General features: G+C 48.8%; 1 protein-coding gene across 4 annotated transcripts in view; it reads left to right on the top strand.

Annotated features, from left to right (window-relative positions):
- The first annotated feature begins 10,085 nt into the window (after positions 1-10,085).
- The window catches only part of SMS (spermine synthase), a 54,571-nt gene continuing 45,440 nt past the window's right edge, over positions 10,086-19,216 (top strand). Inside the window, exon 1 of one of the 4 annotated variants that reach the window (XM_077888131.1) lies at positions 10,086-10,110. Coding sequence is in view for 3 of the 4 variants with exons in the window: in XM_077888127.1 (XP_077744253.1) it covers positions 10,484-10,592 (109 nt within the window). In the remaining variant the exon portion in view is untranslated. Of the gene's footprint in view, positions 10,111-10,471; positions 10,593-10,800; positions 10,886-11,018; positions 11,394-19,216 lie in introns of those variants that run through there. The other 3 variants (XM_077888127.1, XM_077888129.1, XM_077888132.1) reach the window with 3 other exon arrangements.

Genomic DNA, 19,216 nt, shown 5'->3' with positions numbered 1-19,216 from the left:
GAATAAATAAATAAAATCTTTAAAAATAAATAAAATAAATGCACGCACAGGAAAGTTGCAAAAAGAGTACAAGGAGCTCCTTTCTTTACCCAGTTTCAACCATCATTGACAGTTTATCCCATTTGCTTTATGGTCTCCCTCTCTCTGCCCCTGCATGTATATGTGCATACACATACTAACACATGCATCTGTCGTTTTTTCCCAAACCACAAATTAGTTAGAGACATTATGCTCCTTTACCCAAAATGCTTCAAGGTGTTATTCCTAAGAACAAGGGCATTCTGTTACGCAACCACAGCACACTGATCAAAGTCAGGAAATTTAACATTGCTACAAAGCTATTGTTCAACCCACAGTCCTTGTTCGACTTTTGTCACTTGTCCCAATCATGTCTCCTATGGCTATTTTCCTTTCTTGGTCCAGGATCCAATCCAGAATCACACGCTGTGGTTTAGTCATCATATCTTTGTAGTCTCTTTTCATCTGGTACAGTTCCTCTGCTTTTCATTGTATTTCTTGACCTTGACAGTTTTGGAAGAATATGGGCAATTCATTTTGTGGAAGTTCCCTTAGTTTGAGTTGGTCTGATGTTTTTTTCATGATTACATTTCAGGTTGCGCATTTTTGGCAAGGAGATCACGGAAGGGACATTGGGTTCTTCTCAGTGAATCTCAGTGGTCCAATCATCGATATTACCTTTGCTTTGTAACAGCAACGGAATGTTCTTTTAGCTTTATTTTTCCCATTTGGCAGACGTTTTGCATTGCAGTACAGGTTTCTTTTTTGCAGAAGCATGAGAATGCAAAATTTCTAAACCTTTTAATTAATTGCAAATAACCAAAATGCAACAAACTGGTGTGCTTTCTTTAAGGCAGCATGTTTAAAATAATGTGTGTTAATTTTTATCTGTGGAGCTTTAATGTCAACTGGTATACCTAGATTGAAACAAAATCTATTTCAGACAAAAATGAGAAAACTATATATTTGTATATAATTTTGAAAAATATGCTGGTTAGGATTAAGAAAAATTTCCTGACACAATGAACCATTAGTCTATCCTTAAAGTTCAAGACTTTTATGATTAACATGTTGATATGCCAGGCGATGTAGTATGAAACCAGAAGAAATCTATGACTTAGTGGGGAGGAGTGAAGTATGGTTTGCCGTGTGAATCTTAACAGTAACTGCTGCATAAGGATTTTAGGTAGATTCTCAGAGCCTGACAGAGGAGAGTCATGGGACTGGTTGTGCCAAGGAGAAGAAGCTGAAAACGGAGCCAAAGAAGATTTTAAAATCAGAGCTGTGTCAACATACATAAATTCACTTGCTTTGAAGAAGCTGCAATGGGATCCAGGAACAGGAAAAAGAATATTTATTGTTTTGCCTTTGCATGCCAAAATGTAATCTCTCTTTTTCTTCTACCCTTTCCTTAAAACAATTGTCTGCATGTAGAATGAGTATATTTTAAATGAGCCATTCATTGCTGTTAATATGCTCTTGTTTCTGGTACGGAGGCAACAGGATAGACCAGAAATTCTCCTGACTTTGGACTCAAACTGACCCGTATTCCTAACCTCGCTCTGCCACAGACTGGCATGTGGCCTTGAGCAGGTCACTTGGCCTCTGTGTCTATGTCTCTAAAGATTTTCTTTTGAAGTCATCTCTATACCCAACATGGGGCTCTAACTTACAACCCCCCAGAATCAAGAGTCACAGGCTCTAAGCGACTGAGCCAGCCAGGTACCTCTGAGCCACAGGGGCTGCCCTCTCACTGTGTCTTTTTTTTTAAGATTTTATTTATCCATTCATGAGAGACACACACAGAGAGAGAGGCAGAGACACAGGCAGAGGGAGAAGCAGGCTCCATGCTGGAGCCCGATGCGGGACTCAATCCGGGGAACTGGGATCACGCCCTGGGCTGAAGGCAGCTAAACCGCTGAGCCACCCGGGCTGCCCTCACTGTGTCTTTAAACAGGAAATCAATTTTGCCAGATTGGAAGGATTTGAGGTGACATACATTACAAATACTGTGGCCCATAGTGAACAACATTCAATAACAGAAGTTGGACATAAAGGCAATAGAGTTTAAGGAAAAAGAGCCCTGGCCTGGAACCTGGGGACCAGAATCCTGCTCCCTGAGCCTTCCTTTCACTAACAAGCACCTGACCTTGGGCTGGTCACTCAAACTTTCTGGATTTTAGTCCCAATAAGGAAGGAGTGTTGGTTGGAGAGAAACACAGGTCAAGTACGAGGGGCACTAGCATGCTGCCACTAATGCAGGGTGGAGAGTTCTTCACTGGAGCGCTGACTGCTGTGCCATGGGATCACAGCTGAGCAAGTGAGTAGGCTGCGGCTGGCACTTGATCTGGGCCTCAAATGCTCATGTGTGGGCTTCTCTGCTGGACAAAGGAGGTGTTTCACGTGAGAACAAAGACCCAAAGGTCCAGTAGGTGAAAGGGCAAAGCCCAGGGGCACCTGGGTGGTTCAGTTGGTTAAGCATCCGACTCTACATCTCAGCTCAGGTCTTGATTTCAGGGTGGTGAGTTCAAGCTCCGCATTGGGCTCACACCAGGCATGGAGCCTACCTAAGAAAAGGGGGGCAGGGAGGGCTGCCATACTGCCAAATGGCAGCTCAACTCCAGTCCCACTGCAATCGGCTTCTAGGACTATCTCTGTTGAGTTGTATCAAGTACATTTTAAGACAAATGGCCCCTCTCTGGGCTTTGGAAATCCTTCAGCTCTGCTGCAGGGAAATGGCAGCTGAAATGGGAGTGCTCTGTAAATGTCCACGTGCTCACCGTTTGGACAGGGCAAAGGAAACTACCAGTTAAACAGTAATCTTAACTCACTAGCAATTGGGATCCCTGGGTGGCTCAGCAGTTTAGCGCCTGACTTTGGCCCAGGGTGTGGTCCTGGAGTCCCAGGATCGAGTCCCACATCGGGCTCCCTGCATGGAGCCTGCTTCTCCCTCTGCCTGTGTCTCTGTCTCTCATGAATAAATAAAATCTCTTTAAAAAAAGAGAAAGATGAGAACATTTGTCAAAGGTCACCTGCAAGCAAATGGAAGAATCGGGGTTAGGATCCAGGCTGGCTGACAAAGGCTCTGACCCTAACTATTCTGTGAACTGCTTCACTTGAGGCAGTAAGAAATCATTTTTTACAGAAAAAGATATATTTAACTAGTACTAGAAGTTGAGAATTTAGTCACATCTTCAAGCACAGCTATAGTAAATGCTGCATTCAGACAAGAAGCCAGGCAGTACTTTTTGGACCCAGATACGCTCTATTATTTTCTTCGGTAACACTTTTGATTGTGTCACTATTTGGGCACAGTCACTTAGGTAATGCAGTGCAATAGTGCAGTCTCCCCTCCCCCTAATGCCATTCTGTGTTGGAAGTGAGAGGAAAGGAGGAAGTGGGAGGAGTTGGACAGCATTTCACGTGGGGGCTTTGTGTCAAGTGGAGGTTCTCTCTCTCTGTCTCTTTTACTTATTTAAGTAATCTCTACACCCAGTCTAGGGCTCAGACTCACAACCCGGAGATCAAGAATCGCAAGCTCTTCCGACTGAGCCAGCCAGGAGCCCCTCAGGTGGAGGTTCTCTTATGGAGGCTGGCCTGGTGTGTCTTCTTGGGCCTGTGTGACAGAGCCTCAAGCTGGCAGTCTTACCTTTAAGTCAGGCTTTCTCAAGCTGGAGGAGCCCTCTGGGGGTGTTCAGACACATCTGAGGGCACTGTGACTCTGCAGGGGTAAAGGAAGTGGTTGCAGGGTAACAGCAAGAAGTGACTCTTCACGTCCTACATGCTTGTTCTGAAAGGGTCAGCAGAGGGGCACCTGGGTGGCTCAGTCGGTTAAGTGTCTGCCTTCGGCTCTGGTCATGATCCCGGGGTACTGGGATGGAGCCCTGCTTCGGGGGGAGCCTGCTTCTCCCTCTTCCTCTGCCATTCCCCCTGCCTGTGCTCTCTTGTTCTCTTTTTCTCTCACAGAAAGAAAATCTTAAAAAAAAAAAAAAAAGACGTGTTTAAAAATTAAAAAAAGGGCAGCCCGGGTGGCCCAGTGGTTTAGTGCCGCCTTCAGCCTGGGATGTGATCCTGGAGACCCGGGATCGAGTCCCCACGTCGGGCTCCCTGCATGGAGCCTGCTTCTCCCTCTGCCTGCGTCTCTGCCTCTCTCTCTCTCATGAATAAATTAAACCTTTAAAAAATTAAAATAAAAAATAAAAAAATAAAAAGGTCAGCAGGAACACAGATGAAGATTATGACTGGCCCTCAGTGTGCTGGCTTGACATATCTTAAGGAAAACCTCTCTTGTCATTTACTTTTCTTGAATCATTGTCCAGAGAGTTCTACCAACAAATGTTTAGAGAACTCGGCCTAGGCTGTCAACTGCCTGGCACCCTGGGGGGTGGGAATGTGAGTCAAACGATGGGGAACAGAGTGGGGATATTGCACAGGTTGCCTGTGAGCCTCATCTCCCTTTCCCAACATCAGTACTCAGAGAACCTGGTCTCTGCGTGGAGTCCTTTGGAGTGTCAAGCAGGATATTCTCTTCCTCAGTTCCTTTCAAAGACACAGATGTTGAAGGCCTACTGTGTGCAGGCGCCGTGCCAAGCACTGGGAGCAGAGAGGTGAACAACCAGGCATCCCAAAGGAGCATGGTGCCAAAAGTAGACTGTGCCGTAATAACCATAGCAACACCCTCCTGGTCGCCGCGACCTCCCATTTACTGACTACTCACCATGTGCCACATATTGGCCCCTGTGCTGGTCACATAGTCACTCATTTAATGGCCTCAACAGCTCTGTGAGGTGGGGACTATTCCTCGATCATTTTCCAGAGGTGGGGAAGGAGGCACAGAGAACTCGAGGGACCTGTTTGTTGACTGTCACATAGCCCAGAGGATGTGGGCTAGCAACTCACCCCAGAAACTGTCTGGGGGAGCTAGGCAATAGCTCCAGAGAGGCAGAACGTCCTCTCAAGCACAGTCACGCCCTGATGGGGAGTGGGCACGGCTTGGCGGGGGGGACTCCTACCCCTTGGCCTCCAGGAGCTGTACCAGCAGGCCCTGCGCTCGGGGACAGCGCCTCGACCGTGTGGGCAGCCCTACTGGGGAGCCACCCTCGGGCTTCCAGTCTTGGCCTTACCATTTTCTAGCCCTTGAACCTCGTCATGCCTCAGTTAACTTGTTGGTAAAATAGGGATAATGACACCTACTTCTCAGAGCTATTGTAATGATTAAGTAAGTTAGCATTTGAGGCTGAAGAAGGCTTTTCTCTGGGAAAACCACAACCATGAGGATGGTTTCCCAGCAGCCTTCAATTTTGCTTTTTCATAAACACCTCACTTCAAATTCCATCCCGCCGGGCATGTACTTGAAATGTGCTTCAGGTAATGAAGTTCATTTAAAAATTCCTTTACAGGAACACCTGAGTGGCTCAGTGGGTAAAGTGTCTGCCTTCAGCTCAGGTCATGATCACAGGGCCCTGGGATCTAGCCCCCCTTTGGGTTCTCTGCTCAGCAGGGAGTCTGCTTCTCCCTTTGCCTCTGTACTCTCTCTCTCTCAAATAAATAAAGAAAGAAAAAACATTTTTAAAGATATTCTTTATTTATTCATGAGAGACACAGAGAAAGGGGCAAAGACATAGGCAGAGGGAGAAGCGGGCTCCCTGTGAGGAGCCCGATGTAGAACTCGATCCCCCGACTGGGATCACGCCCTGAGCCAAAGGCGGATGCTCAACCCCTGAGCCACCCAGGTGTCCCAAATAAAGAAAATATTTTTTTTAAAAGATTTTATTTATTCATGTGAGACAGAGAGAGAGAGAGAGAGAGGCAGAGACACAGGCAGAGGGAGAAGCAGGCTCCCTGCAGGGAGCCTGATGTAGGACTCGATCCCAGGACCCCAGGTTCATATCCTGAGCCGAAGGGAGATGCTCAACCATCCAAGCGTCCCCCTAAAAAAGAAAATCTTTAAAAAAATTGCTTTACAGCAAGGGCGCCTGGCTGGCCCAGTCAGAAGAGTTGGCAGCTTTTGGTCTCAGGGTCTTGAGTCCAAGTCCCACATTGGGCATGGAGCCTACTTCAAACAAAACATTGCTTTTTTAAAAAGATTTTATTTATTTATTCATCAGAGACACAGAGGGAGAGAGAGACAGAGACACAGGCAGAGGGAGAAGCAGGCCTCATGCAGGGAGCCCGATGTGGGACTCGATCCCGGGGTTCCAGGATCAAGCCCTGGGCCGAAGGCTGCGCTAAACCGCTGAGCCACCCCAGGCTGCCCTAAAATACTTCTGTATAGCTTTACGTCACAAAATTGTTTTGGCTCTAAGTCTTTTTTTTTTCTTTTAATTGAGGTAAAATTTACATAACGTAGAATTAGCTATTTTACAGGGAAAATCTCACCAGCACTTAGTACATTTAGAGTGTTGGGCAACTACCACCTGCATCTAATTCCAAGACATTTTCATCACCCCAAAAAGAAACCCCATACGCATTAATCATTCACATCTTCCCCTCACACAGTAGCCTGATTTCTACCTCCATGGAGTTGCCTGTTCTGGACATTTCAAATGGAATCATATAATATTTGTCCTTTTGTCTGGCTTCTTGTACTTAGCATAATGTTTTTGAGGTTCATTTATGTTGTAGCATGAGTTAGTATGGATTCCTTTTTATGGCTGAATAATATTTTGTTTATCCATTCACTTATCAATAGAAATTTGGTTGTTTCTATTTCTTGGCGATTGTAAATACAATTGTGTACAAGTTTTTGGTTGGACCCTGTTTTCCATTCTTTGAGGTACATACCCAAGAGTGGAATTGCTGGGTCATATCGTAGCTGGATGTTTAGATTTTTGAGGAATCGTCAAACTTTTCCAGAGCAGCTGCACCATTTTGCATTTCCACCAGCAATCTCACCATATCCTTGCTGAAACTTGTAACTTTCTGGCTTTCAAAATTTATTCACTTATATCGGAGCTAGCCTTGTGGGTGTGGAGTTGTATCTGTCGTGGTTCACACTGCTTTTTAGCTTTGCAGTGGCACACTTGGTTTTACCTTGGAATCTCCAGGGTTTTTATTTTTTTTGTAAAAATCCCATTGTGTGGTCTGCACCTCTGTCAGCAGCTTTCAAAGCTCCCGAGGTGATTCCAGTAATCAGGCAAAGTTGAGAATCACTGTGTCGAAGATTCCAGGATGCTCTCGGTTACACGGTCTTTTTAATCAGAAATTCAGATCATGTTTAACTTACTGGGCTAGGCCCACATTTATCTGAAAACCGGCGGGGGAGTGATAATAGATTTCTGTCAGCCATTCCAAACCTAATAGCTAAGGCCAGGTTTTTGTTTTTGTTTTGTTTTGTTTAAAAGAAAGGAAGTGATTTCACCACAGCTGCACACAGGGGGCAGGGAGGCAGGGTATCTCCAAGGGTCCCAAGTGAACTGCTGAAAACAGAAAAAACGAAACGGTAAAACAAAAGGCTCCTGGCTTCGGTGGCAGGTGCAGCTGCTGAGGGCTGCTGGTCCCCACTCTGCCCCCCACCTCCGTTCACAAGGAAAGAATGGAAAAGCAGCACAGGTGGTGGCCACTGGGTTCTTACACCCGGGAGAGGTTTCCAGTTAGCACCCTGCTTCTCTGCCACCACCTTCCCCTCTCTAACAGACAGCCTTTCACCACTTTCTTTTTTTTTTTCCTTTTACCATTTTCAACTTCCTTCTTCCCACTAGGTAGTTACTTTTGCTAACTGAGCTGGACAAACTGTGTAGCTATACCTCTGAGTTTATAAAGATTTTATTAAAAAAAAGATTTTATTTATTTGAGAGAGAGAGAGAGAGAGAGAGAGAGCAGGGGGAGGAACAGAGGGAGAGGAACAAGCAGACTCCGAGCTGAGCACAGAGCCCAACGTGGGGCTCCATCTAACGCCCCTGAGATCACAACCTGAGCCAAAATTGAGTCAGCTGCTCAATCGATTGAGCCACATAGGCGCCCCTATTCCTCTGAGTTTACAAAAACTCTGTTGCAGACGTTCAAGTTGGCCTGACCGTGAAGAAGCAGGTGGGCCCATGTGAAGGTGAGCCTTGGATAAGAGTAATACCTGACACAAGTAGCATTTTGCTATAGAGGATCACCTCTGGTTCTTCACTCTAAGCACTGACTTCATGTTACTGTCACAATTGTTACCGCCTTCCAGCCACCCTCCCACCCCCCGGAGCACACTTGGTGTGGAACTCGGACCGGGGGGAGCCGTGTGGGCCTGTGGCAGGGGCTTTAGGGGAGCTTTTAAGGAGGCCAGCTGTTCTCTGGACTGGAGGTAATTCCATGATTGGGGCCCTTGGTAGGTCTTATCATTGGGCAGCAGGGAGGACGAAGACAGGACAAAGGCTGTGAATGGTAAAGAAGCAGCAGTCACTCATATGAGCCAGGATCGGGGGATGTGTGGGGACTTCTGTGGTTTGGACAAGGTTCGCTTGTTCTCCGTGTTCAGACGGGATTACAGAGTGGTCTTGTTTTGGTCTTGTCCCATCCCGGTCACAGAGTGGCCTTGTCTGATGTTGGTGTTCTGGGTAATTATTTATGTTCAACGGAAGACTGTCTGGCCAGTTCCCAGATGGCAGGGGCTGCTTTTCTGTCTCAGGCCTCACTTTCGGCCAAGAGCAGACAAGGTCAGGCCAGAGGATATGAATCCATGAATATCCACATTTTCACCTTTGCCAAGATTCTGTTGATTAAGAGGTTGTTTCAAGAGTGCAGGCTGTGGTTTGGTAAATTTCTCTTGCTTTTCTGTTGTAGGATAGGTTGCTGAATTGGCTGGTGTGACAAAAGCTGCTCAGGATACACCGGTCAACTGTACTACAAGCAATTCCCACAAACAAAATGATTATTCATCCTGTAACACGCCTTGAAGCCAGGGACCTAGATTATAAAACCAAGACAATGAGAACACATTCTAGCATCCCAATAGGTACTCACAGCACAGCTGGAAGTGTTTATATTTTAAAAGATTTTATGTATTTATTCATGAGAGACACAGGGAGAGAGAGAGGCAGAGACACAGGCCGAGGGAGAAGCTGGCTCCCTGCAGGGAGCCCGAGGTGGGACTCGATCCTGGGTCCCCAGGATCACACCCAGGATCACACACCAGGAAGGTGGCGTTAAACCGCTGAGCCACAGCGGTTGAGCTCTGCCTTTGTCTCAGGACCTGATCCTGGAGTCCCAAGAATCGAGTCCCATGTCGGGCTCCCTGCATGGAGACTGCTTCTCCCTCTGTGTCTCTGCCTCTCTCTCTCTCATGAATAAATACATAAAATCTTAAAAAACAAAACAAAACAAAACTGCTGAGCCACCCGGGCTGCCCTGGAGGTGTTTAAAGAGGCCCTCTGTCTCTCATGAATAAATACATAAAATCTTAAAAAAAACCAAAAAACAAAACTGCTGAGCCACCCGGGCTGCCCTGGAGGTGTTTAAAGAGGCCTCAAGGCTTCAAGCCCATGACTTACCTTTAACCATCTTGCCAGGATTGTGTCATTAGTAGGGAATACGCTACATTGCAAACATCTTTACAACTCCTAAAATCACCTCAACAATGTGCGCTGCATTTCGGGGCCTATTTATCTCTGATATTGTGCTATGTCAGGAAGCGTTTTTGTTAAAGTCCACTTCTGTTACGGCTATCTGATTAGCTAATGGCAAAGCATCTCAAGGAATTCCATCTCTATTTTCCACCTTGCAGAAGCAAGGTGGGGGCACTTAGGCTGGCCACTGCTGGCTGCACGGCAGGCCCCATGCTGCTGAGCAGGACCGGCTACATCATTTGCAGGCTCAGTGCAAAATGAAAACACGGGGTCCCTTGTTCAAAACTGTGAAGAGTTTCAAGAAAGTGAGAGCAGAGAAACCAAGTATAGGGCCATTCTGGGTGCGAGGCTCTGTGCCAGTGCACGCGTCACCGGCTCTAGAGGCCCACCCTACTGCGGCATGACAAGAGGTACACCTGAGACCTCTGGAGTCCTACTGTCCATGCTGCCTGGCGAGGGACAACTGTGTCGCCCCGACCTGACTCCAGGGGAGGAGAAGCATTGGAGATTATTCCTGGACAAAAGCAGGAGCTGCATGCAGTCTAAGGTACAGAGGCTGAAAGGCTGAGATAACAGAAGAGCTCGGGGACTCGAGGATCTGGGAATCCCAGGAGAAAGGAAAACACTGAGGGCAACAAACAGGTGGCTGTGGGTAGGAAAAGATGAATGCAAGTCCTGAAAAGGAGATCCAGTTCTTAACGGGATGGTCTGTTAAGAGAACACTAGTGAAGACATTGCCCAGTTTTTGTGAGAGGGTGAAAGACTCAGGAAAACAGCCACTGGGGATTGCTCTTGGGAGAGGTGGGTTTCCTGCCGAGGTTCTTCATGCTTTTTTTGGGGGGGGGGGGCACGGAAGTTCACTCCTTTGACCTCGGTCCAGCCATTCGGGCACTTCCCGGAGCTTGGGGAAGACTGATGGGATGATGGAAGCGTCTGGCTCGTGGCCCTGTCGGTGGAAGGGAGGGGGCTCATGCGCCCTCCTGTTCTGTCCTGTGCCACGTCGCGTTGCAGGCCAGCCGGACACCCAAGGTGAAAGGCAAGCCCACGGCGGGAAGGGCCAGCGCCTCGAACGGGGGCATCAGCCATGCCGGGGCCCTGGGGATGCCGCAGTTCCCCAAATCCACAGCAGCAGCCTTGCCCTCCTCCCACTCGCTTCTCCACCCTTCCCGTTTCTCACGCAAACGTGGGTAACTGAAATACCCAAGGCGTTTTCGTCTGGTCCTGGAATGCGAGCGGACCGTCGCTGATAATCATGGCAACGATTCCAAAGGGCTTAAGTGGAGCGTTTGGAGAGTCAGGGGAAGGGCGGCAGCACTTTCCGAGTACGGGTGGATCGCGGCGTTAGACTTGGCCAGGAAAGAAGAGGGGCCTCGGCTGGGGGATGGTCTGGGGAAGTGCAGGGGGTGGGCCCCCCGGAAGTCGTGCTGCGCTGTTCAAACCTAAGGTGACCTAACGGATGGCGGGAGCGCCCGCCGATCCCGGGCGCGGGAGCGGCCATTGGTGACGCACGCCGGGGAGCTGGGCGCCCACGCCTCCAGCGCTGCCCGCCGAGGCCCCACAGCCTGCGCGCCGAGGTCGGGGCGGCGGGCGTCCTCGCTTCCTCCCTCCCGGAGGCGGGCCCGGCCCCGCCCCCGCGCCCCGGAGCGCTCCCGCGGCCCCTCCCACCTCCTCGCCCGGCCGCCCCGCGCCGCACTCCCCGCCGGCCGCAGCCCGACGCGCCGCGCGGCCCCCCGTCTCCCGCGGCCGCCTGCCCCAGGCATGGCCCAGGGCCTCGCCTCACTATGGCAGCAGCACGGCACAGCACGCTCGACTTCAAGCTCGGCGCCAGAGGTGAGGGCGCGCGGCCGCCACCTGCCCGGCCGCCCCCGCCGCCCGCCGCCCGCCGGGCTGGGGCCAGCGGGGACCGGGCGGGGCGCGCGCCGCGGGCCGAACAATGCGGACGGCCCGCGCGGCCCCGGCGTCCCTGCGGCCGCAGCGCCGAGCGCGCACCGGAGGCCGGGCCGGAGGCCGCGCCCGGGCTCCCGCCGCAGCGCCGGGCCTGGAGGGGCCGCCGCCCGCCCCGGCCCCCCGGCCCCCGCCCGCCGGCGGCGCCGCCCTTCGAGGCCCGGGTCGCCCACCCGCGCCCCGTGCGGGCGTGGGCGCCCCTGCCAGGGTCCCCTTGGCGCCGCGCGGCTCGGGAGGCCCCCCCCCCCCCCGCGTCGGCGGAGCCCCTTAGGGCGGCGGTGCCGGGGCGGGGGGCGTGCGCCGCGCGGGGCCGCCCGCGTGACCTTTTCCTGTTCGCGGAGGCGGGTAAATTCCCTCCAGCCCGGGCGGGGGCTCCCCTCGTGGGAGCGGGGCTGGGGCAGGACCGTGCGGCGCTGGCCGCATTCCTGGCCGGCTGCGTAGGAGACGGGTCCCGCCGAAGGGGACGGGAAAGGAAGCGGCGATGGGGGGGGGGAGTGAAGTCTGGGCGCGGGAACTCCAGCTCCCCGACCCCAGGAGGCTCGGAACACAGGCGGCCACCCAGGGCGCTGGGAGGTGGGCCCCGAGCGGTAGCTACGAACGGGAAGGGCTTCTGCACGCTTTTCTCTGCGGGTTGCTGGTGGGGGGAGGGGAAGCACTGCCCCCCTGCTTTCTGGTGGCTCTGGAACCTTGAAGTGCTGCAGGCTGGGATCTGCGCTGCCCGTACCTCGCACTTGGGACGGCGCCTCTGATCTGGCCTTTTCACCGTTTTCCTCGAATGGAACGGATCAGCCTTTTCTGTTCCCACGTAAAACCTGCACTTTCTCACTTTCTCTTCGCCTTTTGTGAAATTCTGAAAACTCATTTTGCATTTTCGCCCCCAAGCTGAAAGGCCCTCCGAAGGCAAAGATTTAATAAAAACAAAACTTTGAGGATTCGAAGCAAGACCGGGGTTTTTGCATCTTGTCTTTCTCCATTGCCTCTGCATGGAACTTTGGCCTTCTGTCTCCACCTGAGTATTATCCTCCCGGTGGTAAAAAAAAAAAAAAAAAAAAAAAAAAAAAAAAAAAAAGGGGGGGGGGGGAGGACGGCACACACTTCATAAAGCTTAACCTTTATATATATATACATATATTTTTTTTAAAGATTTATGCATGAGAGACAGGCAGAGATACAGGCAGAGGGAGAAGCAGGCTCCATGCGGGGAGCCCCATGTGGGATTCGTTTCCTAGACCTCGGGATCACGCCCTGAGCCAAAGGCAGATGCTCAACCGCCGAGCCACCCAGGCGCCACCCCCCCGGCCTTTTTTTTTTTTTTAAGATTTTATTGGCTTAATGTTAATATTAAGGGACTTACCGTATAACACTACAATGTTCTTAAGTTATGTCAGTGTATTCGTGGTTGGGAAGGGACTTGGACAAAACAAAGCACTTTTGAGTTCCCATGTTTTTTAGTTGAGGCTAGAGACGAGATGACTGGGAGAGTCAGGAGATAAAATGGTGATTGGGGCGTGCAGATAGTGTTGGGTGTGAGGTGCCTAAGGTTTTGTTGAGGAATTACCCTGCCAATTTCAGGGATTAGTGGTTAGTGAAGGTTCTTGCATACTCAATTTAGAGGTGAGAAGGGTGCTGCTTGAGGAAGAATAGTGAGTCAGGGTCCCTCAGCTAGGAGGGGCATCTAGGAAGGGTCCCTGGTGGTAAGCAGGTGTGAACACTGACCTGTACTTATTGAACATGGGTTTTCTAGGCTCTACGGAGGGTGATTTCAGGATGAGGCTGGATGATTCTGGCACTTACTCAGCCTGTGTCAGTGCCTGAAGCCTTAAACAGCTTTCAGCTTAATTCAGGTGTGGTATGTTCAAGTGATGGCTCACAACGGGCTTCTGTGTTCTCTTGGAAAAGACAGGGGAACCTTCACTTTATGGGGAAAAAGTGAGAGAGCTTTATTTCTTAACATGCTTTTTAAAAGATTTTTAAATTTATTTGATAGTGCACAAGCCTGGGGGTGGGGGAGCAGAGGGAGAGGGAGAAGCAGGAAGACCCACACGTGGTTCCATCCCGGGACCCTGAGATCATGATCTGAGCCAAAGGGGGACGCTTAACCGACTGAGCTACCCAGGTGCTCCTTCCTAATCTTTCTTTCTTTTTTTTTTTTTCTTTTAATTAAGTAATCTCTTTGTCCAGCACAGGGCTTGAACTCAGGACCTGGAGATCAAGAGTCCCATGCTCTAGGGACTGAGAGAACTTTAACACTTGGGGCTGACCCTGGCTCGAGAGGGACAGAACCACAGACGCACAGTTTAGAAGGAAGCAGGAGAAGCTGGCAGGTTCTAAGTTGGCAAGGTGTGGAAGCGGCATCTAATTAATTTAGTTGTGCAAGGAGAAAATGAAATTAAAAAAATTTCCCAGCCAATTATCCTTCAGTCTCAGCCTGTTGATCTTAAAGATGAGAAAATTTTGATGGCGAGCTGAAGAACATTCTAGGAAGAAATAATAAGGAGGGGGGTGTGTATATATTCATCTTTGTTAATTCTTAAGTCCCTACAAAAGTGTTTTGGGAGGAAGACCACTCTGATTCTTATTGTGTTTCCCCATCACTTAATTTGGGGGAGACCTGTCACCCTTGCCATCCATCAGTAGGTGTCTACACTTGGAAAACGAGAGGATCTGGCTAGATTGGGATCTTGTAAATTCTTTTAATTTTCAGTGAGGGGCACTTGGTGAGAAATCTATCACCTGTGTGTGAGGTCTCCAAAAACATTTATTTTAATTGATAATAATGAGTCAAAAGGCATTAGTCTTGGCATGGTGAGTCCTGGATGTGACTCAAGGGTGAGTCAAATGCCTGTGGAGCCTGGATTCATGTTCTTTTTCCCATTTGTCAGTAATCCTTCCTAATGCTCCAGTTCCATGATGTGATTTTAATGGAATTAAACTTGAACCACTTAGTTATTATGATGCGATTCCATGTAACTTAGTTAGCAGTGCAAGCCAGCTAGTACCCAGCAGCCACCGGGCCACTAAGGGCAATTATAGGTTGGGCCTGGTGGTGCCTGTTTCGTGTTGTGGCTGATGATGTAACTCAGGAAATTTTGATTTTTGCTAAAAAACAAAACCATCTCTGGACTGGTAGAGGACACATGATTTGTTCCTAGTCTGAGACTCTAGGCAGCAAGCGGGCTGCATACACAGACGTGAGTGGGGTACGCTTGGCCTCTGCCTGCCCTGTTAAAGTCTCAAGCCAGCCTTCAAAAGCTCTAGCAATTTTCCTCTCTCCATGTCTCATTTTTTCCCCTGGGCTGGGAGTATCCTCATAGGCAGACCTCCAGAGTCTGTATCCTGGACACAATTCTGGAACATCAGAGATGTTTGATAAGTGCTGGTTAAGATGGACCTGATGGATGTTATGGTCAAGATGGAAAGCTAGTTCAAATGCCCTGGGGAAAACAAGGCACACGTTTAGGAGTCCTGTGTGAGGAAACCTGCCTGATGCTGTTAGGTTCTTCGGGTTGTGGACCACTGATCTACAGTTTACATGGGGAAATGAAGTGACTTACGTTAGTCCAATTCAGAAAGTTTTATAACAAAGATCTTGTTTAAAAAATAAAGAACAGGGTTGCCTGGGTGGCTCAGCGGTTGAGCGCCTGCCCTCCGCTCAGGGCGTGATCCCGGGGTCCTGGGATCGAGTCCCAGGTCGGGCTCCCCGCATGGAGCCTGCTTCTCCCGCTTCCTGTGTCTTTGCCTCTCTGTGTGTGTGTCTCATGAATCAATAAAATCTTAAAAAAAAATAACAGAAGGCTACTTGAGTAGGGCTTAGCCAGAAACGTTTAGGACAGGGGTTCTTATTTTGTACCTTTGACCTTCATCAAGGAAGACTGGAGCCCCTCTTAGAGTAATTTTACTTTTTTGGTGGGGGGAGGGGAAGAGGGAGAGAATTTTAAGCAGGCTCCACACCCAGGGGCCGATCTCACAACCGTGAGATCCTGATCTGAGCCGAAATCAGACTTAACCGACTGAGCCCCCCCAGGCACCTCTCAGTGTAAGAATTTTAAATGCATAAACTAACCACATTATTTTAAGATACAATTTCAGAATTAAAATCCAAAATAATGTAGCATAGTAGTAATACGTGCTTCTTCAGTAGCACATTTAATATGATACATTCTAGCATCAGGCCTAATAACTTCCATAATTTTGAAGCAGAGCTGAGAAAATCGTATTTCAGCTGTGATGTAAGAAAAAGCTGTGGTTTTATTGGTGACGATGGCCACCATCGTTGATGTGTGGTTTTACAAGCATAACTGAAGAAAATGCTAAGTTTTAATTAGTGAAAATAAGGATGTGTATTTTTTTTTTCCCATCGGAGTTCACAGACCCCTGGATTGTATCCACTGGCCCCTGGGGAGTCCATGGACCCCCTGGTTCAGACCCCCTACAAACTGGAGAGGGAAAGGAGGGGGCCAGTTCTGTATATTGTTTCTTTCAGGCTGAGTAGGTTTCCACTCAAGCCCAGACTGTAAGCAAATGTCCCTGGTTCCTCTTCAAGACAGACATCTCTTTGAAAACATAAAAGCCGGTATTTATTAGTTGCCTCCTGGGCTAGGCATTGCCCTAAGCGCATTACACGTTATTTTACGTAATCCTCACAACAACCCTGTGGTAGGTCCTGTTATCCCCATTTTAAAGATGAATAAATAGGCCCATTGAAGCTTTTCACCTTATAAATGGGGTAGCTGGGATTCAAAGCTCTGTCTATTTGATTCCAAGGCCTTTGTTAATTCCACGACTGTGAAGCCTCTTAGTTTAAGGCAGTGATTCTCAAAGACCCTGTCTCCCTTCCTCCCCCTTCCTGGGGACATTTTATGGTTATTGCAAGTGGGGAGGCACTGCTAGTATTTTGTAGGTCAGGGGTGCTTGCTCAACATCCCCCGTGCACAGGACAGCCGCCCCCCCCCCCCCCGCAGCGTTGACAGCCCCAGATGTCAACAGTGCTGGGGCAGAGAATCCCTGATGGAAGTTCTAGCTAGGCCGTTGCTATAATGCACATGACAGATCATCAGCAAAATTTCCACGGTTCTTTTAGGAAGTCTCCATTAGGCATAAATCAGTAGTTAGAGGGGGAGGGTGGGCTTTACCTTCCTCCAGGGTTTGTCCTGGGGTCGGTTAGGAGCAGAGGGCTCGGCCAGTACTTCCTGCTCTGCTGAGCCTGGGACTTCAGATGATTCTGATGACCCTCCCTCCCTCCCTGATTTCCCGAGCCTTCTGCCCGTCCTCAGAGCTTCCACTCTTTCCGTGTGTTTGTTGAGCGAGCTGCTTTCTGGTAGAAGCATATTGTCTTTGTGTGATTCATAGCTATAAGCACAAAACCTAAGAAATCCAGTTTTGATTGCATCTAGTGCTTTGGTTGTTCAAGAGGAGAAGCAGCTTTCCCCTTTGTCTCAGCATTAGCATCCCTTGTCCAAACACTTTATCCACCTTTGTGATAACAACACCCCTGCCCCCACACTCTCGCTTTAACAATGAAGCCTGAAGGGGGCTGATGACTGGGAAGGGGGAAATGCGTGCTTGGGTCCTTTTCTAGATTGACTGAAGTCTGGGCTGGGGGAGTTTCTGGAATTTGCATTTTTAACCGGCTTCCTCCCAGTAATTCTGATGCTAAGTGAATCCGAGAATCACTATAATAGGATCCTCACTAAAAACAAAAACCCCTTGTACCGGGAACGTGGGGCACCCCCTAACCCCAGGCACCAGTCAGCAGAGCATTAAGTCCTGTGGATTGGGCCTGCTATGCTCTCGGTTTCCTTGCTCACCTTTTTCCTGGCTACATTTCTTGGCCAGAGTCTCCCAGTCTGTCTCCATTTTGGGGAAGGGCTCGGATCACCACAAACTCAACGGATTCCTGTCCCTTTTCTCATTTAAAAAGCCCCCTGTGTGTCCTCATCACCATGTGGATAAAGTAGAAACTCCTCGTTAGCTCTTCCTGGGGCCATCTCAACCCAGCCATCCCTCCCCCAGCACACATTTTGAGTCTCACACTCCCTGTGCTTCCAAGTAGCTGGGAGGCACCCAGGCACAGAATTTAACAGCTCTGGGGAAGGCATTTTTCGTCCTTTAGGTATTCTCTCATACTTGAATGCTGTTTGCAAATGTTTTATGGACTGCTTGGGGGAGGTCTCAATGGAATCTCCCTGCATTTGGCACACTCTTTTGCTTTGTTTTTTTTTTTTTTTTTTTTGACTCTCTTTCCCTTCAACTCTGCAAAAGATTCTTAATTGCACTAATCAAGCTCTATTTGACTCCAGGCTGAGTAATTGCACATTGCTGGGAATTAGTTTTGTGAGCTTGCCATTAAAAAATTGTATAAAGCATAATGAATCTTTTTAGAGTGTAGTTCCAAGGCTACACCCATTTCTTTAAACCTGTAGAGGTAGTGTGCGGTAAAATGAGCTTGTGCTTTATCTCAAGAAGCCTCATCTAGTTATTTGGTCATTCTCTGTCGTTACTTTAAGTGCTGTGCAAGGGATAACAGCTGTTGAAGAAATTGACTCCATCATCCAGGCATTAGGAACAGTCTCCACCCCAGCTAATGAGAGAGGTGCATTTTCAAGTCATCTGAAGCCCTGCACGTGACATTTCTTCAGGATAGCATTTTCCAATTTACTAATCAGCTTCTAGACCCTTTGCCCTGTGTGTTGAGGTGGGAAAGGTGCTTTTAGGGTGGTTAAAATTAAAGACGAGATAGAAAATGTATACATCGTGTGTGGCAAAAATTTAATATTTTTAACGAACAGCAAGCCAGAAGGTCTTATGAATAGATACTAGTATGCCATTAAAAACAAAGTCCTAAAAAAAAAGAAAACAAAAACAAAAACAAAAAAACAAAGTCCTGTGATTAGGTAATGTAACAAAGAAAAAAACATATAAGCTGCCTAGAAGTATAAAGGTGTCCCACGTAACAAGGAGAGAAGCAAATTGGAAACTGAGAAAGACTTAAGGTATTGATAATTAGAGCATGAGGAACTCGTCCACCCAAATGGAAGGTTTTGCAGTGGAGGAGTTACCGGTTTCGAGATCTTTGCATCTTCATTGTGTCATGAAATGGGCTGTATCTGAGTGGCCACTCAGGCCTTTGTTACCTCCTTGGGAGACACAATCTCAGAGTTAGGAAGTTAGAGCTGTGGGTGTCAGGCTTTGTACTCGGGTACAATTTGGAATGACAGGCTTTGTAATTTGACTTGAGACCCACAGGGTCATACTAATCCTTGGCAGGTAAGGATCAGTTAGAAAGTTACTGGGCTGTGGTTGGGCATCTGTTTTTGTATATGTGCTGCCGAAGCGAGCACTGGGCGTCTGTTTTTGCAACAAGTACAGTAGAGCTGTTAGTGAGTTGAGTTTCTGGAGTCCAGCATCGGCCCGCACTTGTAACCCAGGCCTGCCCCTGTGTGCTGCCGCGCCAGCCACCATTTCATGGGAGTTTACTTCCAGGCTCAGTTCTTTTGAAGAGTCAGGAAACCTCCTCAATTGAATCTTGAAACCAAGTATGTAAACCATTGCACAAATGCTCTTTGAAACCCTTACAACTAGGCACTTATCCAGACCCCAGGAAAAACCACTCTGGGGCCCCATGTTGTGGTGGGCCTGGATCTCATTAAACTGATACTGTCATCTGTGTTCCGGAAGGAGCCACTGAGCTAGTGACCATGCTTGGGATC

The sequence above is a fragment of the Canis aureus genome, chromosome X (genome assembly GCF_053574225.1).
Source record: "Canis aureus isolate CA01 chromosome X, VMU_Caureus_v.1.0, whole genome shotgun sequence".
Classification (NCBI taxonomy): domain Eukaryota; kingdom Metazoa; phylum Chordata; class Mammalia; order Carnivora; family Canidae; genus Canis; species Canis aureus.
Note: the sequence above shows the minus strand (reverse complement) of the source record. Positions and strands in the feature narration are given on the sequence as shown.